The sequence below is a fragment of the Leptosomus discolor genome, chromosome Z, assembly GCF_034619465.1.
Source record: "Leptosomus discolor isolate bLepDis1 chromosome Z, bLepDis1.hap2, whole genome shotgun sequence".
NCBI classification, from domain to species: domain Eukaryota; kingdom Metazoa; phylum Chordata; class Aves; order Leptosomiformes; family Leptosomidae; genus Leptosomus; species Leptosomus discolor.
The window spans coordinates 94,012,451-94,037,017 of record NC_141419.1 but is presented as its reverse complement, the minus strand read 5'-3'; the positions used below and the strand labels follow the sequence as shown (position 1 = coordinate 94,037,017).

The following is a 24,567-nucleotide window of genomic DNA, read 5'->3' as shown; positions in this document are numbered from 1 at the left end:
TGGAGTAATGCTTGGACACTGGAGATCTGTCCTGGAAAGAGAGGTGCCCAACAGGCCTTTTTTGTAACTCGTATCTAGGAATCTTGAATTACTCAGAAGATACAGAAGCAAACTCCCCAGCATCTGGAGGAGCTGGAGGATTAGGCAAGAAATACTAGGTGAGAAACAACATGTCACTAATTGTCCCACTAAATCCTTTTTTTCTTCCCCCCCCGCAAAGTCTGGTGTTTGCAAAAAGCCACGCTCCTCAGAAGAGCTCCTCCCCGCTTCACGTAGTTGACTGGATTCCTGCCTGTCAAAAACAGCCACTGACCCAGAGGAGAAGTTACGCTTTCCTACCATACCCAGGTGTGCACAAGCTCTGACACAGGAACGTGTCTAGAGATTATGGGGCAGCTCAAGACCCACTATCCCTTAAACCTTTCAAGAGATTACTAGGAGAGTTAAACTGATCTTCCAATTAAAACTGAACGGAGAGCCCACTGCGAAGCAGCTGAGCTCTACACAGGGGCTGTGGCAAAGCCAACTCCCATGCGGACACCAGTGCCGGTCATAGGGGACAAGGGCAGTGTGGGAGCTTGTGCCATGTTACCTCTGACCTGGGGAGTGGGCTGTGACCACAGGGCAATTCCACACCGTGCCCAACAGCTTTCAGATGACTGGTCAGTAACTTTCAGTGTTTTGGCAGCACCAACCCTGATGTAAGTTATGAGTTCGCGGCATCCCTTGCAGGTTTCAAGACAGTGAAAAGGGAAAATAAACGTAAGTGTTAATACTGGCTGTGAAAATGTAACTTTTATTATCTGTTCACTGTATACAAAACACCATTCTGCATAGTGATAACTCATTTGTTGTACAGTTGACAGTGCACATCAACAAACAAGTGTTCAAGAGGTATACACTTAATGGAAAGGGCAGTGACGGCCAGTGTACATTACACACGAAGACCCTGCGACGCCAGGTGTATGGTTTAGGGTGGAGAAGTACCTCATAACCACTCAATATGCGAGTAATATAAATGGGATAACAAGCATTTACCAACGAAGCAAATTAAGAATGAGGATGAAGGGAGAAAGCAGAACTTATGTATCTGATGCACAATTTCCAGAGTGATTAAGAAGTTTTACACGGGTGGCTAAGAAGGATCTGTATTTTTTCAAACACTTCCATTTTTCAAACTGTTAAAATTTAATGATAAATAACAGAATCTCACAAATCTTTAGGGGCAAAATGCTCCACATTTATTTACATATGAAATGTGTTTAATACAGTTGTAATGGACATAGTGTATAGTAACATCTGACAGCAGCAAGACTTTTAAGGAACCGAACAATTACTACTGTATAGCATGCAGCTATCTATATATACACAATTTGTTTTAAAAAAAAGTACAAAATTTTTTTTTAGGGATACATACAAGGTATAAAATGCAAAACCAAACCAAAAATATAACTCTCACAGAGAACTATATATGAAAGGGACAGTACGGTACCTTTCTGTACCTCGTGACAGCGTAACTAGCGGTATCAGGTACGTGTCTGAAATGGCTGAACGAGCTTCACGTGGTCTGTGCTAAAGCTGAAAGCCCAGTTACACTGACGTAGGCTGGTGTGTTCACTTCTTGATAGCTGTGGTTGTACATGACACTGAGCACCAGAACATTTGGCATTAGCGTACAGAGCTGGGAAATACCAGCCCCTGTAGCAAGGGTTAACTATTTTCTTTCAGTAACCAGAAATAAAGGAAAATACATAATGCTGTGTACTCACTTCTGTATAATGTTTAATAAATTACATGACAAAAAACATCGTCATTATAAACCTATTCCTCTAATTACATCTTATTTGTTAAATCCAGAGCAGTCCAGCCCTTTTGTAACAATTTGAGCTTTGACCACAAGCACCTGATGGCCTAAAAAAAAAAAAAAAAAATCACTTCATGATACAGAGAGTTGTGCAATTATACTTTTCAAAAGTACTTTATCATTCTAGGGGGTCAGCACCTGTTCTGTGGTGTTGCCACCTAAAATCAGCACTGCATTTTACACATGCAGTGGTACTGCTTTTTTTTTTTAATATACATTTTTAAGAGAAAGTTGAAAAGCTTCCTTAGACATTTAGAAGCACAAGTTCTTAGAATTTAAAATCTTCCCCTCCTCACTCCCCCCCAACCACTGCCTTCTGACGCACTTCCATTAGCTAAACCTTCTTTCAGAAGCATTCAAATACGAACAGTTTAAGAGAACCTAAGGAACTGCCCCAGCATTCAGAACTCTGCTTTAAAGAAACTTACTAGATAAAACCAGAAACAAAACAGAAAAACCCAAATTTTCCACTAGATACCAATACAAACACATAACAAAGAGTATAAAAGTTATTAGCTTAAATATATACAAACTCTTTTCAACTGAAATACTGTGTCAATGGTTTTGAGGGTATAGACAATGAGGTGAAGGGGACACTTTTATGCAGAATATATTGCAACAGCCTGAACAGTACTGTTAACACTATTATACCTTGAGCTTTCTGTAGCAAAAATGTCATTAGTATTCCAATGTGGAGAGAGATTTCTGCGTCCCAAATAACCTGATCACTTCTCAGCTGAACTCATTCTTTTTGACTTAATGAAGGCCATGCCATGTGTTCTCATGTGAGTGTTTAAGGCCGCTTCAGTTTCAAAAGTCTTTGCACATACTTTGCATCTTCTGTCCGATGCTGTACTGTCAGACGAGTCATCCTCGTGATTGGGTTTATTTTCTTGCTGATTATCCTCCCCAGATCCATTTTGTTTTGATACTGGCTGAGGTTCCTTCAGCTTATGCACAATGAAGAGATGTCTGGAGAGGGACACGTGAGATGTGTAGCAGAGTCCACACTCCCTGCACTGGTACGAAGAGCCATCCGATTTATGCTGAGGAATATGTTCATGAAACTGGAGAAGGTTTTCTGTTGTAAAGCCACAAACAGCACACTTGTGAACTTTGAAAACATTTATCTTTAGCTTCTTCAATGGCTGAGTGATTGCACCTCGAGGAGGCCTGAACTCCAGCACGGGTTCTTCCAGTTTACGCTTCGGACTAGGAACCTAAACAAAAGCCATAAACAGTACATCACGTAAGCATAAACACACAGTTCTTTTCATAACTAGTTGTGACTTGCAAACTTGAAAAGCTTTCCTTTGTTAGATTCCGGTACAACTTTGATAAACACAGTATCTGAAATAATACAAGCAAGTATATGTTGTACATGTTGGAAAACTAGGGGATTTCTTTGCTATAAATTGCACATAAAATTTGTTTTGTCAGCTCTGACAGAGCTAGAGTGTCTAATACACCATATAAACTTGAATAAATATTTGCCAGTGTGACTTCAACTGCGTACAGAATGTAGAGTATCAGCCTAGGAACTTTACAGCACTACCTTCTGGAACTCCATTTTAATTACTTAATACTATTTCATGACTGACATTTTACTTGACAGATTATCTTCTGCTTGCTAGTACCCAAATTAACATATTGCCAAAGGATGAATCAACATGTACTGTTTTTTAAACTAATTAAACTGGTATTTTTTTTATATTCTTGTTATTCTTCTGACACGAACGTTCCTCAAGAATCCTCTGCATCCAATGTGGCTCAGTCATGCTCCGTGATGTTTATGAAGACAACGTATACAGCTGCCATATTTTCAACACTTAAATAAGAAGATAATACGGTGGGCTGAAAGAGAGCCACGTAAAAGACAACAATACCTTTTAAAAACAGATTATGTTTGTGTCTCTGCTGTCAGCTTTGGATATGCCATCACAGGTGAAATTCTTTATCATATAGAGCCCAGAATACTTAAAAAATGCTGTTGACGGCTGCATGTAACAAGTCTGAACAGCGCCGTCATCTTATTTGTGCTTTCCTCCTGACACTCATTATCAACAGAAGACTAGAATAGCATAGGGCAGCTGGAAGGTCCCACAGCGATCACCCAGCCCAACTGCCTGACCCCCCCAGGGCTGACAAAGTCACAGCACGTTGTTAAGGGCCTGAACCTGCCCTGGCGCAGCTCTGAGCCCTTCCCAGGCGTCCTGTCCCTGGATCCCGGGAGAAGAGCTCAGCGCCTCCCTCTCCACGTCCCCTCCTCAGGAAGCTGCAGAGACCAACGAGGTCGCCCCTCAGCCTCCTCCTCTCCAGAGGAGACGGCCCAGAGCGCTCAGCCGCTCCTCACAGGACATGCCCTCCAGCCCTTCGCCAGCTTCGTTGCCCCTCTCTGGACACACTCGAGGGCCTTCACACCATTCTTAAGCGGTGGGGTCCAGCAGGGCACGCAGTGCTCACGGTGAGGCCACGTACAGCAGGTGATCCTGCTCGATTTCAATCATCCAACTGAAAGCTGTTTCACTGCAAATTTGTGTCTGATAAGCTCAAGGTTGGGTATTTGGAAGAAGGTCACATTGCTTCTATGTAACCTGTAGCCCTTCTACAGCTATGAGAGGACTAAGGACTTGATTGCAGAGGTTTTGAAAGGTGCTCTTAAACCGCCAAGGGGTAAGTTACACTCTCCATCATTCAGTGATCAAACCAAACAGGAAGTCTTTCCAAAAATGCATTCTAGTTCAAGCATGACAGTATTTGTTGCAGAAACCTTTGAGAGATTTTTTGGGCTCCACAGAAAATCAGACATTTACGGAATCAAAATACTTGCATCCATTTAAAGATCCTGAATGTATACCCACAAAAAATTCACTCTCAGTGACTGAATGAATCTTCTAAGTGATTACCTTTGTGTCTTCTTTTACTTCCCTTTCTTCCATATTGGTTGATTCAGTCATCTCTTTCACATCAGGGTCTTTAATGCCATGCATCAACTGAATATGTTTTTCCAACATCAACCGCTTGGTAAAAGTACGTCTTGAATCTGGGCAGTGCCTACATAAACACAAAGCAGACATGCACAGACTCAAAGGTCATGCTTATCAAAGCTGTAGTACTGTAAAGAATATAAACAGGACTAGTAATAAATACAGACCAGAGTACAATCTCTTGAAAACAGCGACAATGTTTTTCCAATCAATTGCACAGGTAAGTATTAAGAAAGTGAGCATAATTACAAAATAAAAATAGAAATGTTTGAGCAATTTATATTCAGAGTAAATTAAAAGTTCTCTGAAAATAATATCCAGAACAGTATAAAGTGTGAGTCAAAATAAAACCTGGGAGCATCCGTCTTTGTTTCTTGGACTTCTGCTAACATCACCAAACTGTCCATTTTATTAGACACTTCCTCAAGTTCTCCTCAATTTGAATTTCATAGGGAAAGCGATCACCTTCCATGTAGGATGAATGCTAGCTCCAAATGCCACTTCAGACTGCATTCGAAGCCAAATATTTTATCTCCTTGGAACTAGTAATTCCTTCTCAGCTCCCTTTCCAACCTCAAACTAACCAGCAGGACAAAGTTGTCTTTCACAATCTGCACTTTGCTCTCCCACACAGGACCACTGCATCACTTCTAAACCTCTCGTGCTTTGGTAAGGGTATTTCTCCAGAGCTCCAATGTTGTAACGTATGTACAGGTGTTCCTAGGAGGGATGGCCAAACAAGAACTGCAGGGGAGAGCTTAAACCACAATTCTCCCTTTCCAAGTCTCTCTCCTATGGTTTTAGCTTTTAAAATGCTGTTTCATTTAACTTTATCAAAAAAAAAAAAAAAAAGAAAAATAGACAGTACTGTAGGCATTCTGAAATGAAAAGACAGAAACACAAGAAGCTTTCTGCTCAAGGGGTATGCAGAAACCAGGCACTTACTACTTGTCATATACCAAGAGAAACAGTGTCTAGGCTAGCCAGCTCATGCAGGCTGAAGTACAAATGAATCAGATGTATTAGATTATTAGGTGTATTAGATATTAGGCGTATTAGAAAGAATCTGATGCATGGGTTGTGTCAGCAACCACGGTGCAGGGAGACGGGAGGTCAGGAAGCAAGCACTTTGTTGGAATGCTATGCCCTGCATGGGAGTCTCCACACCACTGGGCTTTATGCTGTCCATCCCAAAGCAAAGATCATACTAGGCAGAGAAAGGACTGTAAGTTCTCAGCCACAGAGAACGGCTGCAGCTCGCAGCTTCCTTTTCAGACCTTCAAACTCGGCTCACAGCATGCAACTACATACAAAACCATGAGTGGAGAGGTACAACAGGAAGTTTGTATTATAGATCTTATCTGTTTGACATGGATTTTTCTATTGAATTATGTATCGACTCTCCAGCCACTTCAACATCACTAAGGATTTTTAGACATTGGACACTGTCTCATGTATGAGAAAACCCCTACGAATAAGAGTGGTTTATGCATTTGAAAGACTACTGAAAACCAAGTTCACCACTGTAGAACTACCAGCCACGCCAAGTCTCGGCTCAGTGAACTTTCAGATTTGCTTGCCAAAGCCCCTGAAAGACAGCAGACTTTATGTACGTGCATTTTCAGCAGCCTGCTATGTTTTATGCATGCAGGATAGCCAAAACAGTTTGCCCTGTCTATGTATCTGAATAACGGATTCATTTGAACGAACGGGACACTAGCTTTTATACAATCAAGAAAAGAAATTCAACTAACAAAGTTTTTTGTTGGTTTATACTCTGTTTCTAAATAAACCAAAGTTCTACTTACGAGCATGTATACACCTTCCTAATGCCTTTGTGCTTGATACGATTGTGACGACACAAACTATGGGATGAACTGAAAGATTTGTCACATTGTCGACATGGGTGTTTCTTCATTTGCTTTAAAAAAAAAGAAGAAAAAGGCATTAATTAAGAAAGCTCAGTAAAAGTAGTGCATGTGTCAAACCTTCTCATAACAGGAAAGAAACATCACTTACCAGTGTTTGGCACTGTATTGCAAGTACACACCACTCCTACAGCAACACTGCAGAAGTCAGAGGACCTGGACCTCTTCCAAAGCAGTGTGGCCAGCGTGAGTTACACACACATATCTACCACCAGTTGTAAACTGGTGTCACACACTGTGGATGAAGTGAATTCTTCCACCAAAGATGCAAGAAAGATCAGTGGATTATTTCTGGATCAGTCAGGGCAGTATGGTCAGAGATTTGCTCTCACTATCACCAAACCACCCCTGCTGCTGCTGATTGAGCGAGCTCACCAGTCACGTACAAGGAGGGGCGAAGAGCACGTAATAAGGACCAAAGCAAAACATCATGGACACTGACACGGGTGCAGAAAAGTCATGAAGAAATGAGAGCTATGGTCTGATGCCAACTGTAGGGACATCTGTTTGGGGAAATCCACGTGTTATATATTACAGTTTGCTAAGTGGAAGAAGAAAGAAAAGGAAGGAAGCTGGAAAGGATGGAGTGGACCCCATCTATGTCATTCCAGCTGAACATGGCCACAGGAGCTCTAGTACCTGAAGAAACACCATCTCCCAAACTGCGGACTTGCAGTGGGCTGACGCCGGCGAGATGCCAGGTGCCCACCAAAGCCACTCTATCACTCCTCCTCCTCAACTGGACACAGAAGAGGAAAAAAAATAACAGGCTTGTGGGATTGAGATAAGGACAGGGAGGTCACTCAACATTTACTGTCACAGGCAAAACAGACTCGACTTCAGGAAAATGAAATTTATTACCAATTAACACAGACAGGAGTAATGAGAAATAAAACCACATCTTAAAACACCTTCCCCCCACCCCTCCCTTCTCTCCCTCCTCCCTGCTCCCTGAGTGGCACAGGGGGGAAACAAGAGAACAGGGGTTGTGGTCAGTTCATCACTGTTGTTCCTGCCGCTCCTTCCTCCTCAAGGGGAGGGCTCCTCACACACTTCCCCTGCTCCAATGTGGGGTCCCCATCACGGGAGAAAGTCCTCCATGACTTCTCCAGCATGAGTCTTCCCATGGGTTCAGTTCTTCATGAACCGCTCCAACACGGGTCTCCTCCATGGGGTGCTGTCCTTCAGGAACCGACTGCTCCAGCGTGAGCCCCCTCACGGGGTCACCAGCAGCAAACCTGCTCCAGCGTGGGCTTCTCTCTCTCCACGGGCCACAGGTCCTGCCAGGAGCCTGCTCCGGTGCAGGCTTCCCACGGGGTCACAGCCTCCTTCAGGCACCCACCTACTCCGGCATGGGGGCCCTCCACGGGGTGTAGGCAGTCATCTGCTCCACCGCCCACGGGCTGCAGGGGGACAGCCTGCCTCACCGTGGTCTTCACCACAGGCCGCAGGGGAATTGCTGCTCCGGCGCCTGGAGCATCTCCTCCTCCCCTTCTTCACTGACCTTGGTGTCTGCAGGATGTTCCTCTCCCATATTCTCACTCCTCTCACTCGCTGCAATTCCTGCTGCGCAACAACTTTTTCACTCTCTTCAATACGTTATCACAGAGGCGAAAAACGCTGTGGCTGATGGGCTCGGCCTTGGACAGCGGTGGGTCCGTCTTAAAGCCGGCTGGCATTGGCTATATCTGACATAGGGGAGACTTCTAGCAACTTCATACAGAAGCCACCCCTACAATGCCCTGGTACCAAAACCTTGCCACACAAACCCGTTACAGGACTATACAAGCCCCAGGAATGAATGACATGGTCCTGTCCCTTAAATTCCATCAGTCCTACAAATCAGTTCAAATGGCATGTCTTACCAATCAGAGTAGCTGTAGTAAGGAAATGGAAATATTCCCAGTGAGATTTCCTGCTTCCTTTCACAGGTAACTAGGTTGTTCATATCTGTAATTTTTGCTGTTTTGGCAGTAACAAGGAAATCAAAACATCTTGGAAATTAAATCCAAACACTGATCAAACAAATCTAACTGCAGCCCTTTCCAGATTACTTTTTCAGTTTACTTTTCAACAATCTAGCCAGGGTCAGGATCCCACACTTTCCATTCACTATAATGATTCCTGCCACAACCAAGGTGTCCTGGGTCTGAAGAAGAAATGGATTTTATTGGAACCTCCCAAAAGAAATCCAGATTGCGTGGACCCAGATTTCCAGTGTTCCAGTCTGAGGCTGGGCTCGTGCCTGCTAGTCAGGTAAAAGTGAAGCAACAAACGGTCTCGTACCATCAGTCAAGTATCTAGAAGGAAAATCACATTCCTTGGACTTCTTTTTCCTGCTCAGCAGCAATCACAGTTTCCTTCACGGTGTCAGTAACATTCTCTTTCCTGCATTTGTTGGGAAATCGAAAAAAACCAAATCCCATGATTTTATTCTGCTACTCCAACTGAGGCCACTGAGCAAAAGACTTGGATCAATGCTTGAACTTGGACCCTTCTTGACTCTTCTGGAGAATCCACCCAGATCTGTTCTGATGTTCCAAAACACTCGATAGCAAAGGTTTTCTTCATAGAATAATGTAAAGGGTTAGGCTCACTTATTCTCACCCTCTGAGGAAGTCACAAATTCCTAAACAATGGAGACGCACAATAACCCACACGGGCATTTTAATATGGTATGAGTCATCCTCTGGTGCCTAATATTATTAATAATTTTTTTTAAAAAAAGAATTCTCAATTCTGAATACTAACAGGCTCAAGCCATACAGAAATGCTTAAGAAACTGAAAAACGTCCACCTTATATTTCTGCTTGGAGAGCTGAACTTGACGTTTGTTTTCTCCTTAATGGCTACACTGCTCAGAAACAGCTACGAACAAGTCAGTGGAGATCTGCAGAGGTGATGTCATTACTGAAAATTATCATTTACCGCAAAGTTTGGAGTGAACAGTGGAAAATTTGTACACGAAGAAACACTGATGTCTGGAATGGCTAAAGGAGCAAGAGCTGTTACAGTGAGATGAGAGACCTTTTGCTATCAAGATCAAAATCCCATGGAGTGTGGGGGAAGGAAAGAAAAGCAGTTCTGAAAGGTCGCTCGTGCAAATGTGAAGCAGCCCATTAGGAAACATGATATGGTAATTTTATTGGGGCTAGTCAACATAATGCTGTTAGAGGCACAGTACAGTTCAACCTGGACTTCCTCTTCACGTTCAAAGGCCAATTAAAATAAAAGGAAATCGATGTGTTTCGCTCTTAAGTTGTTAAAGGTGAAAACCCGACAGTGTGTACACACAGAGCATACTCATTAACGCTAATGCATTAATCAATACATTTTGCAGTATGGTTTTGCAGCATACCTATGAAGGCAATGCTCTGGGAAGAATTTATAAAATAAAATAAAATGTGAAGTCATATTCGGGCTTCTATCAGGAAACATCTCTGCACTGTGCCATACTAACACGCAACCTCAACCAAGGCAGCCCACGTACCTTTGCTGAGGCCACTGCACAGCACAGATGCATCAAGCACTTAGAAAATAGCAGGACTGTGCTCAGCAGGACCCAGTCCCTCCCAGAGGGCCAGGGGCACTACCTGGGGTAACCACACAGGATACCACATACGTTCTGTATTTGTTGGGAACATTCTGGATAGAAACCCAAATAGGATTTTGGATGCATTAGTTTCTGCAATGGCAGCCAAAACCAAAAGAGCTAAAAAATTAGTTCTGTAATTAGGTGCAGCAGGACCTGTTGTACAGCATCTTGTCTTCACAGGAAGAAAGAGGATGTCCATTAGATGCACAGCAAGCTGGAATGGGTAAAGCAATTCCTGCTCAGAAAACATCTGTCCTTTCACAGAAACACACTCACACACAAGTCCTAGGAAGCTCAGCATATGTCTGCCTGGCTGAGTGCAGACATACATGATCCAGTTTGTAGCCAGAAGTTGCATGGACTTGTTACAACCACTCGTTGTCTGGGCTAATAACATCTTATATTTTTTTAAAACAGCACTTTTGAGATCAGGCAGAGTGTGACACCAAGGTGGCGACAAATTCTCCTACCCTACAGCTTGCTTAACTTCAACCAGCTCAGGAATAGGATACAGAAAATGTGAATCTGCCTGTGTAGACATTTTCCAATAAGGTCCGGAAACTCAATAACCTGTCCAAAGAGGATATACATGGCAATACCTCTTCTATGAATACCTTTGAATAATCCAGCCTGGGATAGCTAAGAAAGGTTACAGCTCCAGACTTTCACTCTGCTCCTGCAAAAGCACCAATCAGAAGTTTGAAACTAATTATTTTTCAATACCTTACATGACAATGGACTTTGTGAATAGCTCATTAATTGCTTAATTGAAGTTTTTTTACAAACATTCTGTATAGATCGTTTTAGAGCATTTAACCCACACCTATCACTCTTAAGAAAAACAGACTATAAATTAATTCCATTACTTATTAGACCCATATCACATGCTTGGTAATCTTACACTCATTTCTAGTCTCTCTACAATAAAATGTATCCAGAAAAGTTTAGTTTTTGAATATACTGATTTTGAAAGCTAACAATTTCTGAAAATTTCGAGAGTTCTGGAAAGAATGTTGCAACTGGTCTGTATCACCCATTTCTGAAAGACACGGAATTGTATCTCTGTTCATTTAAAAAAATGTGTGTGTATATATATATATATATGTATGCCTCCTGTGTTATTTGACTGCTTGAATAGGGATTAAAATATCACATAAATGTAAGCAATGAAACAGGCCTAACTTTAGGCCAGTACTTGAGTGAAACCATTATCTAATATTTCATAAATAAGGGCACTTCTTGAGGTAACACCGCACATTCTTGTTAAACACGAGAGATCAGAAGATATATATTTAAAGCTAGTATTTAGAAAGCTTTATCAAAGTGTTGTTTTATATGCCTTCTGCCACTCTGCTGAAGGTGTGACCAGACTGGGTACCATTCCTTAGCTCACTCTAAGTGCAGTTCCACAGGGAGGTTGTGTTGGTTTCTTTCAATGTAGAATGCACCTGGTCTTAAACTGATTTCTGTTTGCTGGTAAAAGCACTGATGAATTAATATTTGGACTAACAGGCAAAACAAAGTGGATCAGAGACTGATTTTGACAGAAAATTAAACTATGATTGTAGAAGCGTTAGAGGATAAGAAAGAACTATTCAGTGCATAGGCATGCCATGGGGACTGCAACACATTTTCTTTATAGACACTACCTAGCAGAAGTGTCAGGAATATACCTGCTAGGCTTGAAACTGAAGCAATTAACAGTTCCTCAGTGACTTCAATGGCCAGAAATGCAAAAATGGGCTTTTAAAGCAACAAGAAATGAAATGGAGACCATATGATCTCTGCTGTTTGTCTACTTTTCATGCCCTCAAGCTGTAAAAGAACCAGGAAAAAGAAAATGCAGTTCTGTGAATCGTACTCCTTAGTGGTTCGTTCCAAGGGGGACTGGCAATGCAGCTACAGGATTCCACAGCAGGAAGGCTGAATGAAGGGAGTGGGAGTTACTGCAGGCAAGGAGAAACATGGAAACAGACTCCTGTCAGTCAGGCTTGGGTGCTATTTGCCTGAAGTTGTCATAAGAAAATCAGAGATAACACTCAGCAGTTTGGCATTTTCAGCTTTTTCATAAAACGTTTATAAACATAATAAAATAATTTGCACAACAGCTTTAGAGATAAGCACTGCAATTTGAAGGGAGACAGAAACCTCTGGAAATGCACTATCATCTATCCTAGCGTATTAACACCCTGAAACCTACAGATTTTCAGTCAGGATGGTTCTTCCCCACTTAAGACAAAATAAGTCTGTTATCCCTTCTAGTTCTGCTTTTCTGCAGGGCAGCATAGTACATTAGTTTAATTCCCTGCCTCCCCGCTGAGGAAAGAGACCATTTTCACTAGCATACAGCGAAGGACAGGACTGGAGAGCAGACGACCACTGTGCCAGCATCAGGCTGGAGCTCACGACAGTCTGTCTCAAACACAGCTAAGAAGGGTCCACCCAGGATCAGCTTTGCTACTGCCCACCTGCCAGTCTTTTTAATGTAATTTAACTGGAAAAGCTACGGGATGCGGCAAGGACATCAAGCTCTCTTTCTACTGACTTGAGAATACAGCATGCCCATATTCCACTTTTTAAGCAAGCTATCTCAAATCCAACTGCTTTAAATACAAAATTCAACTTGTTCAGTTCAGCTGACTTGTTGGCTGAACCTACAAGTGCAAGATTAGAGCAATGGCTCGACCTTAGAGCGAGTCTACCTTTACAACGAAATGCTGTTTGGCACTCATTGTCTGATAAAACAAGCCTCCATGCCCCGCGTCTAACAGTTAATGAACTTTCAAGAGAGAGAGAATGCAGAAGGCACAAAGAAAGAAATAAGAACCTGGATCACATCATATGACTTGGATGAAATTCTGGAACATCTTTCACTCTTTCTGCCTTGAAGAAATTTTGGTACTGGATGAACAAGTCCACAATTAAGTGAGGGCATGTGGATTTTCTGAGTAGAACTATGTAAAAAATTACAAAAACTAAGCAGCCAAAGAGAGAAAGATGAAACATACATAAGAACAGAGAAGAATAATGATGGAACTTAAAGGAATTACTTGCAAAAACAAAACTGAATTTGGAAAAAAATTACTTCATATTTCAGGTTTAATTCACTTTTTTGTAATTAAATATTATTTATTTACCTTTCCATGTTCTTTCCTCATGTGAGAGATGTAAACGTCTCTCTGAGTGAAGAGCCTATCACACTCCCAACACGTCCAGCCAGGATTAGCCACTTTTTTAGGTTCTGCTTTCTTTATGGGAGAAGGAGATTTCTTCTCCAGCTTTTCTGTTCCGTTGATAGATTTTGTGTCCTCTTTGTTGTGACTGGCTGAGTTCTGAGTTGTGGGTTTAGTACTGAGAGGCAGATTTATCCCCAGGTTTGGTGGCCCCTCAATGCTTTTCAAAGTTCCATGCATAGACTACAATAAAAGAGAGGAAAAAAAAAGTACAAAACTAAAATAAATGTATGCAGTTGTATCGACAAAATGCAAAGACCCTCTGAACCAAAAGTCTTCATTTATTTCTTTGTCATACCACTATCAGATTGTGCTTTTAACTTAAAGAAACATGATTAAGTACAGGCAAGGCTTAGCATAAAAAGAAACTAGGCAACAACACTAAGAGACGCCAACCATAGCTAAAGAGAAGTTTTCTCCAGTGGCTAGATATTTTCACCAATTAAAAAAAAAAAAAAGAAAAGAAAAAGACTTTGTAGGTTAAGTTTAAATTGCTGTTTAATAGGGAGGAAAAAAGGGCTCAAGAACTATTTCCTGTTCAGTTTAATTTCTTGCTTTACTTACCTAACATACTAATTGAGCATCGTCATTTCAAACTATGTGACTAGAGATTTCCAAGACGAAGAGGTTTTTACTGACAAATTTTGACTTGGCAAATTGGTAAATAAGACAAGAAAAGGCAACCCTGGGAAGATCAGGCAACTGTATCATTAGGATATATTAACAGTTTATGTTGAGGCTGAGTGAAGCCGTCTTACTCCATGTGCAGGTTACAAGCACCCTAACTTAGGGCTACATTGCTAACAGGCCTTAGAATCGAAGGTGTGCAGGGCTGACAGGGTCCCCAAGACCAGGGGACAGCTAAGAGGCATCTAACAAGCTGTTCTCAGGCACCCTGCAGCTCTTAGGTAGTGATCACTCCTCACTGATTTATTTCTAGATTTTAAGTAAACGATCAGGAAGAACAGAAGATCTCTTCCACCTCCTCCCTCCCCAATTTCTGGAGCCAGGGTCATACGCCAGTACGACAGACAACGAGTCTGGGAAGACCTGGGCTTCAGCTGTGTCCGAGTTTCACATATGAACATGGACACAGCAGGAATAAGTCAGCAGGGTTCTGGGCCCACAAAGGTGACTGAAGCCCAGACTTAGCATACTGTTGAACATTGATCCACTATCAAGATCTCTTTCACATCTAAAAGACTTCCCCTTTACACAGACAGTGTTCTTGTCATCTCATCTACTGATCTATTATAACTCTCCTGGATGATATGTTTAGCCATCCCAAACAGAATTATTTTTCCTACAGGTAACCTCAGAAACAAAAAAACATTCAATACATCCCTGATTCTAAGAATGTGAGAATACAAATCTGATACTCCAGTATCAAGTTCTTTTGTAAATCCCACGGCTCTTGGGACTACCCGCTGGCTGGACAGCAAATATCAACCTGATCTGTAGAACCTGTTCTTCTATTCAACAGTTGTTAAATAGAAGAAAAGGCAGTAATTTATAAAACTAAAACGTCACTAAAAAGCAAAGTGCACAGGACCAACGGGCTGGCTCTAACAACCTGAAGTTGTGCAGTAAAGGAGGAGGCTGCCTTTAGTATCCCATTGTACCAGGAGAGAAGCACGGGGCAGGGGGAAGGAGGTTCCTATACTTTCAGGCAACCAAAGACTGGCCTGGGGATTCCATTGCAGCTTAACTTGGCAGCATGTAAAATGTTAGTGCTCAACTCTCTAAATTTCTTTTAAATACAATACTTGGAGTTTAATTTCTTATTTGACAATAAACAGAAAGTATTAAAGCTTAACATGGAGTCCCAGCGATGACAGCACATACCACCAGCAGAATGGGAGTATTACAGCTCTAGCCCAGACCTCCACTGCCTGTCCTCACTGGCTGTCAGGAGTTCCCCTGTAGCGAGTGTTACAGGAAAATGCGACATACATTTGGCCCACAAGAAACATTCACATCAGCAGGAATTATTCTAGGCTATTTTTTGTAGCTTCAGACAACCTCCTCCTGAGCTTCTTTCTACCCCTTTCTGTTCTACTTTCATCCAGGTCTTCTCTGCCTTGGTGGTTTATGTCTAGCCATACCAAACAATTACTTTTTGCACAGCTGGGCTGAGCTCAGCCCTTGTCTGGCACTCGTCCTCCCTTTGAGTCCTTTTCTGTTTTTATCTATACCCTGTTACTGTTTTTTCATTCCCCCTTAACTGAAGTCAAATTTATGCTTTTCTGCTGCTGTCCCTACTACTATACACACATTCTAAATGTAAAAGCACTAGCAATCCTGAATAAAAGCAGTAATACTGTTACTGCACGTGAATGTTCTAATCCTTCGATTTTATTCTCAAAAATGTCTGAAATCATTTATAGTGAAACAAGCTAAAAAACCCACAACCCACTGGTTGGAAGTATGAACACTGGCATGGAACATTAAAGCCAAAAGAGTTAAAGAGTGCCCAAATCTCAAGTAACTGAGAATAACTTTATAATGAGAGATGCTGAGCAACCCTGGTTTATGTAGGAATAGCTTCTGGCCCCAACTACAGTGAGATCATACTCCCAAAACAGTTGTTTTCAGGTCTTAAAGAAGTAGTTACGTAGAGATGTAACAATACTTTTACAATAATGCTCAAGTCAAGAAGAACTAATGACATAAGTAAGACATACACTGCAACATATGGAATTTGCCTATTTAGTCAAAAAAAAAGAAGCAATACAAGTAGATCAAAGGAAACAGAAAATAGGGTTTCACATTTCTGCACGAGAGGACCATGTAAGATACTCGGCATAAATGTAAGATGATTCTTACAGTTGACATAAACTAGTTTAGAAACAAAGAAAATATCCAGTCCTCGTATTTCTGAACGTCTTGGGTCAGCCCTTCCCTACCTCATCCTCAAGTTTAAGATTGGCTTTAAGACCACCTGTTTTTTCAAGACCTGTGATCTTGTTTTCAACACAACTTCAGAGATTTCAGAAGTTGCAAGTGCCATAGTTGAGACTAAAATGAAAAATTATGGTTTTAGTAGACAAGAAAGGTGTCCCATTTTCCACTACTCTGTATACAAGTTCTACTAAGTTTTATGTGTCACTGCAAGAGAAATCTACTGAATTAAGTGCTGCCATTCTGGACTGTAATACTTCACAATGGCGTCACTACTTGCAACTGTCAGTAGGCACCAGATCATGTCAATAAGGGATAAGAAATTTCAGCACTGCTAACAGATTTGGTATATATAAAACAAGGTAACCCAGCATATTTAAAATACACAGCTAACAAACTATAGCCAGGGGACTGCTGATTCTTCATGATGTGCAAGGATAAATCTTCTTCAGGTATAACAGTATTTACGAGAAAATACACTTCAAATTTTTTTTCAAAGCATGCATGTGTTTATGTCCATACGTAAACACACACACACAAGTAACTTCTACATCTATCCAAGAAACACACCGGTTCCTGCTGGTGAATTCTGAACATCAAAGGTTGTAATGTACTCAGCATTCTCAGCTCCTAACAAGTGGAGTAACACTTAGAATATTGTAAATAAGGCTCAATACTTATTAGGATCGGACTAACTTGCTTCACTTACCCATTATTATTTTGATAAAATGACCTATTGAATGCAATGCACTGAGATATTCCTAGTATATCAAAATCATTACCCATACAGAAAAACTGAGTTAGTAACTACATCACAGACAAGCTGAAGAACATACAAAATATAACATTTTAACACCTGAGAACATTATTCACAGATTACTCTCACGGAATTATTAACATCTCTCTCAGCAGTCTTCTTGTTATTCTGTGCCTTTTTACAGTATTTTCTCACAGCATATATTGCATGACAAATGGTATCTACAAACGAAACAAGAGAAGATGCCTACACACCTTGATATGATCCATCATAAGCTGTTTCTGTGCATACAGAAGAGAACAGTCTGGACACTTGAAAACAGACACCTTCTGGTTTTCAATGTGCTGATCAAAGTGGCGATAGAGCAAAGGTTGTAGAGTAAACACAGTGTCACACATAGAGCATTTATATATTATTCTAAAAACAGAAGTACAACAAACAATGTCAGTCATGTTGATGATGTATTTGCAAGAATCACGATGTTAACTTTTTTTCTCAGCAGAGGTAAGATCTGACATGTTTAAATCATTTCACACTGCCTGAAAAAAGTTAAAATTAAACATTCAAAACATTCTCCCATTTCAAAATATGGGAGCAGCAGAAAAAAACAGAAAAAAAGTGTTATTAAAAAGTGCAAACAAGAAGCCAGAAAACAACAACATATGCCAGTTACATGCATAACACCAACATCTGCTCAGGATACTCCAAAAGTCAAATGTTTTCAGTTTCTGAACGCACTTATAACTAAAAGACAATATACCTGTTTCAGGTTGCAAAGGCAGTATGTTTTAAGGGAGTGCTTGATTCAACCGTAATTGGTAACATACTTCAAGATAAGGTTATTTTTGGCAATGTACATGGCTTTGAACCTCCTCAATGCCAAGTCTAGATGCCGTTAACGCTCTGAAGCTGAAATTTCACAGGATGGCATTTCCCTGTTTTGCAATTATAAGCCGTTAAGAATCTGTCTATTGAAGCAATGTAGAGACACCACCAAACCCACAACTTCCTCTCTCAGAGTGTATGCAACTTTCGAAATTAGCCACCTAGATCTCCCATTCTGATAGGCAATATTCCAATCAAAATTGTAACAGAAGCTACTTACGTTTTAGTAGCTGTGTAACTGCTGAAGCAATGCATCTATTAATATAATTTCAAAAGTCCATCAGAAATAGATATACTAATTAACAAAGAACTAGGTAAGTACTGGATACTAAAAACATACTCCATGAAAATGCATATGATCGCCAAAATTCTGTATCACAAAATCCTAAGAACATTATTAAACAATCTGAAAATAGCTGTATTTTTAGCAGATTCTCATCAAGTGTCTGCCCAAAAGACAAAAAAAAAGGGAAACCAGAAACATAATCCTCTGATCTAAATGCTGCAACAACTGCGACATGACAATAGTTTGAAGCTGGTTTCATTTTGCTGATGATTTTATAATGAAAGTATAGTTTAAGGTGCACTCTAGTTAATTATTCACTTGATGCTTAGGTTGTTTTTGCTTATCTGTATATTTGACTGTATTGAGAATGATTTCCCTGGCAACCACAGGTGAATAACAAGCCCAGCCATTCAAGCTGCAACCCTTTAATGTATCTGTTCATAAAGAGTAAACAATTCCATTCTTTCAGAAATACCAGCTTCTTTTTAACTTGAAAATGAATGAAAGGAAATGACATGTGAAAGAAAAGTAATGAAGAAATTCACCATAAATCATCTGATGAGAGAGCAATCTAACCCATCAGCCACCACTAGCGGCAGTACTTCAGAAAAAGTTCAGCTAAAATCAAAGAAACCCAACAACATGCGCCCAGCACAATCATAGGCACGTCCTCTGCAAAAGCAGTCTTCCTCATCCCATCAATTGGAGCTTGAGCTCCATCTTAAAGAATGACTTTCCATTAAAAAAAAAACCCAAACCAACAAACTCTGCTTGCTAGTATGCTAAATATTCTCACTATGCACATAAATGTTCCAAGTCCCTTCTATATCCCTATAAGCAATGACCATCAATAGTGCATCGTTCAAGAGCTCTGAAGATCATTCTGCACTGTTTTGAGATGACAAGAACAGGGACACTGCTTCAATGTCCAAGCCATTCACCAACTCCAAATACTTGAAATAATGAAAAATAATACACAACCATATTAACTGTGAAAAATAACACTTCTGTGGTATATCAAGTGGTCCTAGTTTCTCACATATGCCAAGATAAATCTATTATTACACAGCACCCTCTGATGACCTACACACTCCTGTACTCTGTTCCGTGGCGAACCCACTGCAGGGGCCACATACCCTGCACAGGCACAGCAGAATACACCTGCTAGCTTCACCTAGCGAGCATGGCGTGCCCCCTCCCCATCCTCTGACCCCCACATCACTGTCCATAAAAGCCTATTAAACATTATTCAAAAGAAGTATTTTAGTTTGCCACATTATTATTGATCTATACCCCATCAGAATCCTAACTTCTTGGATAATTCCTGTATGAAAGGTGTTAAACAGCTTGCTAGAAATAGGAAATGCTTCTTGGTAATTATAGGTTAAGAAAGAAACCCTTGCTCCTAAAATGTAGTTTTGCCTCATGTACCTCCCATCAATATAAACCCATGTATCCTACTAATAATTTTAACTAAGACTGTAAAAGACAACAGGGGGGAGGAAGTCAGTGCCTCACCACTGCAGCAGGTCAGCTGGATTGAGCACAGGCAGAACCAAAGAGAATGCGAACCTTCTCCAGGCACAGTGCTGTTACAGGCACGCTGAGGGATGCACTGTTAAAGCTCTAAGGGTAGAAAGAGCCAAAGGACGCACTATGCAAGGGATCATTTCCCTTGGCCACGGCACACGGAGCTACTGAGCATCTAAGCATGCTCCCCTGTCTGGGTTCCATCTCAGTAGCGTAGACAGAAAGCGGTGATTTTACTGTCAGCCCTCTTCACTCCATCCAACGAAAAAAAACAGAGTTTCCTCAGAAAAGTACTCGCTGCAGTTCTGCAGTGAATCTGCTTGTAATGCTAGAAGCCAGAGAGCTGGTACTAACCACACATATCCCCTCATCCTGGGGCACTGAGTATTTTTCTGCTGTCCCTTAGGTTGTGCTTCTTGTAACACTGTCTCACATCTCCATCAGCAATTTTGTTCAAAAGCCAGGACGCGTCAAGCCTGATGACTGAGCAGGCAAACAAGCCGAGGCACAGCACTGTATCACAGCCTTGTCCCTGGCAGGGTGATTTTCACCCTTCTGGTTGACTGCTCACGTACCACTGGTAACATAGAGAATCCCAGCATCTTGGTGCCTGTTGCTGAGTAGCTGATCCCATGGCTAGGTGCTAAAGAGACATGAGTAAAGTCACATTGCTCTAGGTTAGCAAGATGTAAATAAAGACTGGCAGAATTAAAAATAATTATCTGACTATTTCATGATGTATATTTCCATTAGAACCGTACCTTGCAAACAAAATTAGACATGAGAAATTAGAAAATCTGCTTTATCATCTGTGGTGGAACTAGACAGTGATCTCGGCTGGAATGATTCCAGGCCTGTAGTATATAAATTTATCAAACAAACTCTGTTCCACTATATGCTTCAGATTCTTACCGTATCTAAAGAACGGAAGACTACAGAATCGCTGAGGCTGGGAGGGAGCTCTTGAGGTCATCCAGTCCAACCCCTGCTAGCAGGGTGACCCAGAGCAGGCTGCCCAGGATTGCGTCTGGTCGGGCTTTGAACGTCTCCACAGACCGAGACTCTGCAGCCTCTGGGCAGCCCGTTCCAGTGGCTGACCAACCTTCACAGTAAAAAAGTGACTTCTTCTGTTCAGGTAGAAATTCACGTGTTTCAGTTTGCATCCATTGCCTCTTGTCCTGTCTCTGGGCACCACGGAGAAGAGTCTGTCTCTCTCTTCTTCATGTCTTCCCATATGGTAGTCACACACATCAATGAGCTCCTGAGCCTTCTCCTCTCCAGGGTGAACAGTCCCAGCTCCCTCAGCTTCTCTTCACACGAGAGATGCTCCAGTCCCTTATTCATCTTAGTGTCCTTTTGCTGGCCTTGCTCCACTATGTCCACGTCTCTCTCACACTGGGGACCCAGCTCTGCGTCCAGTACCGCAGCACTGCCCCAGCAGCACTCAGCAGAGGGGAAGGATCACCTCCCTTAACCTGCTGGCAATGCTCTTCCCAAGCCCTTAAGGACCATGTACATCCCTGGGTAATGCGGCACTGACAGGAGAAAGTGAATCTGCTACAAAAAAATCTGACATCTTTCTGAATTTATCAGCTATAAAAATTCTACCCCTCTAAAAACCCTAAGAGCTGAATACATGTATCTTCTACGTAAGCTAAAAGACTCTACTCTGGTTTCCCACAAGGACAAGAACTATCTGGTAGAGAACCAAATTTCAGACAGGTAATTGGGAGACCACTCCATTAAATTCATACCAACATACCTAATAGTACGAATTGTGACTCTACAGACTTTGAGTATTTCTTTCAGTCACATCAACAGCATGATTTTCAACCTGAACACATGCAACTGTAGTCAGTATTTAACAGCTTAAAAACCTATCCAAAGCCTGAAGGCAGTTATGCTTAGTCAGGACACCATTTACAACCACCTCAATCCAACAACAGACGTGAGCAAAGCAACCACACTGCCAGGGTGGTGACTGCTCCTGCCCCACAGTACAGAGCAAAACAGGCATGGTACACGTGCTTTTTCACTTCTCAAAAATCCAGTTAAACTCACATGTTATCTCAGAATAAATAAAGGAAACATTTTCATCTTACATAAGATATTTAGCGTTTTGAAAGCTTCTGCACCAGAGTATGGCATTTCTCCTTCCCGTAATTTTTTTCTCTAAAAAAAAAAAAAAAATGGTACTTGTGGGATAATATACTTTGTATCAATAGCACAATACATATCCATAATCTGGCTTGATAAACAAGAATTTCTCCAATATCCAAAAAGAGACCAGCCACGGAAAATAAGTTAGTGCTGTTTCTATGAAGCTACACTGTTTACCAAAAAAAAAGAAAATCGCATATAAGGTCTGGTTTCCCATAAAAACCACGTAGCATCTTAGGTATGCTACAGGAGAGAGCTCCACAAAGTTGAAAGACAAGACAGCCATCTATTTCCCTATATTAAAATAATCTAATTTCATCCCACTGAGAATCACTACACATAAACTTAACCTCTCACACACCAAACAATGTACTGTATCTGTTCTGAAACAATCATTTGTTATGTAGTCGTAAATCACACGGTTCCAGTAAATGCCAGAGGCACACAGACACGCACCCAGGAAGACCAGTTCCTGTAAACGAGACAGTCTGAACCAGTAAAGAGTCCCTCAGAACCGGCCTGGCCTCAGCCCTCTTACATGGCAGAAGTAGTCAATCTTCCCCAGCCACCCGGACGTGCTGACACAGCAGGCCTTGTTTTTGGCTGCACCTCTGTGATGCCCAGAGGAGCACCGAGAAACCAGACTCCATGGCTATGCAGAGGTCTATAGCACCTGCCTGCCAGGTGAAGCTCAAAACTCACATTCAAGGGTCAGATGCCTTTTATGCACTCAGTGAAAACTCAGAAGCTTTACGTTTCCCAACACAGAAGGCGACTGTACCTTCTGCTCCTTTAAAATTTTTACTTCAGAACAAAGATTTAACTGAGCTTATGTAGTCATATCTACAGTGTTACACGACTATATTAAATTCCTTCTTTTCAATAATGAATTTGTTAAGCTTTCAAAAATGTAACGTAGATGCTAGGGAATATGATACAGATAAACCAGCAGCAGCAGATTTGTCAAATGTGAATATATTTCCTCAAATACAACAGCGCTTGTCAGCTCCACTCAGCGCTGGTTAGGCCACAACTGGACCACCGTGTCCAGTTTTGGCCCCACAACTCAAGAAAGACATGGACAGACTGGAGAGGGTCCAAAGGAGGGCCACAAAGATGATCAAGGGGCTGGAGAACCTGCCCTATGAGGAAAGACTGAAGGAGTTGGGTCTCTTCTCCCTGGAGAAAAGAAGGCTCAGGGGGACCTCAGCACAGTGCTCCAGTCCTTACCAGGCAGCTACAAAGGGGATGGAGGGTCTCTCTTCACAAGGAGCCACATGGAGAAGACAAGGGGCAATGGGTACAAGTTGCACCAGGAGAGGTTTTATCTTGAAACAAGAAAGAAATTTTTTACAGTGAGAATAATCGCTCACTGGAACAACCTCTGCAGGGACATGGTAGAATCCCTGCTGCTGGAGGTTTTCAAGATGTGGTTGGACAGGGTGCTAGGCAATGTCACCACGGTGCCCTTTCCCAAAGATCTTTCGAGGTCCCTTCCAACCTTGGCTGTTCTGCAATTTTAACACAGAACATTACAGCAAATAAATCAGAATTTGAGCCCTGTCTAACATTTGGTGTCAACTTGACCAAGACTAACAAGAAATACCCTCAGAAACCAACTAAATTAAACAACAAAAACATTTCCTTTCTAAATTGCTACTGAGTAGCAGGAATACATGTAGTTAATTCTGAGGAAAACCACAGGCCCTGACAGCTTGAAACAGACCTTATTAAATGGTGAAACGGCAGTCAATGCGAGCGAAACAGCCATCAATGCGAGCATCTTGAGCGTTGGTGGCAACACCATACTACCTACAGATGCTTGTGAAACGGAACAAGAACTCCAGACACTGTGAAGACTGGGAAAATCCCACTAGTCACCCTGCATTCATTTAAGGTAGCGTCTTGATTAAAACTGGCAAATTTAAAGAATTCTTAAGAAGAGCACTCAACTATGGATTCTGTGCTTTATTACAATACAACAGTAATTAATAAAATTTTATTTTAAGTCTTTTTATAATCAAAACAAATTCATAAAAGAATACAATTATAAGCACATCTACCTATATGGAAAGAAATAACTTAATTCACAAAGTTGATCAGAAACCGTTCAGCAGATCCAAGCACAATTCAAGAAATCTGCACTTTTCACATGTGAAGTATCTTACACAAATGGTGATCTTAATTTTCTAGTTTTCTCTAATGAAAATTATGGGAATCTGAAACAAGCTTTAGATTAAATGTTGGTATTTCAAAGCCTCTCACTGAAGACACCATCTTAAATTAAAAGAAGGTATCACTTGTAAGCTGGGCGGAAATGTCTTAGTTTGATATCAGACACTGTAAGGTTGTTGCCATTTTGCTTTTAATGTAGGTTTAAACACCCTAAGAATAAATCTCCTGTTAATATGTTAGAAGAAACAGTGATAAACCATATTCTT

At 41.3% G+C, this 24,567-nt stretch overlaps 1 protein-coding gene across 1 annotated transcript in view; it reads right to left on the bottom strand.

Annotated features, from left to right (window-relative positions):
* Window positions 1–2,432: 2,432 nt before the first annotated feature.
* Window positions 2,433–24,567, bottom strand: part of ZNF532 (zinc finger protein 532) — a 45,434-nt gene continuing 23,299 nt past the window's right edge. The window contains exons 5-9 of the mRNA XM_086478978.1: window positions 17,520–17,682; window positions 13,512–13,790; window positions 6,660–6,772; window positions 4,771–4,918; window positions 2,433–3,084 (exon numbers count right to left, since the gene is read on the bottom strand). Of these exons, the coding sequence (XP_086335104.1) occupies window positions 2,590–3,084; window positions 4,771–4,918; window positions 6,660–6,772; window positions 13,512–13,790; window positions 17,520–17,682 (1,198 nt within the window). The 3' untranslated portion in view covers window positions 2,433–2,589. The remainder of the gene's footprint in view (window positions 3,085–4,770; window positions 4,919–6,659; window positions 6,773–13,511; window positions 13,791–17,519; window positions 17,683–24,567) is intronic.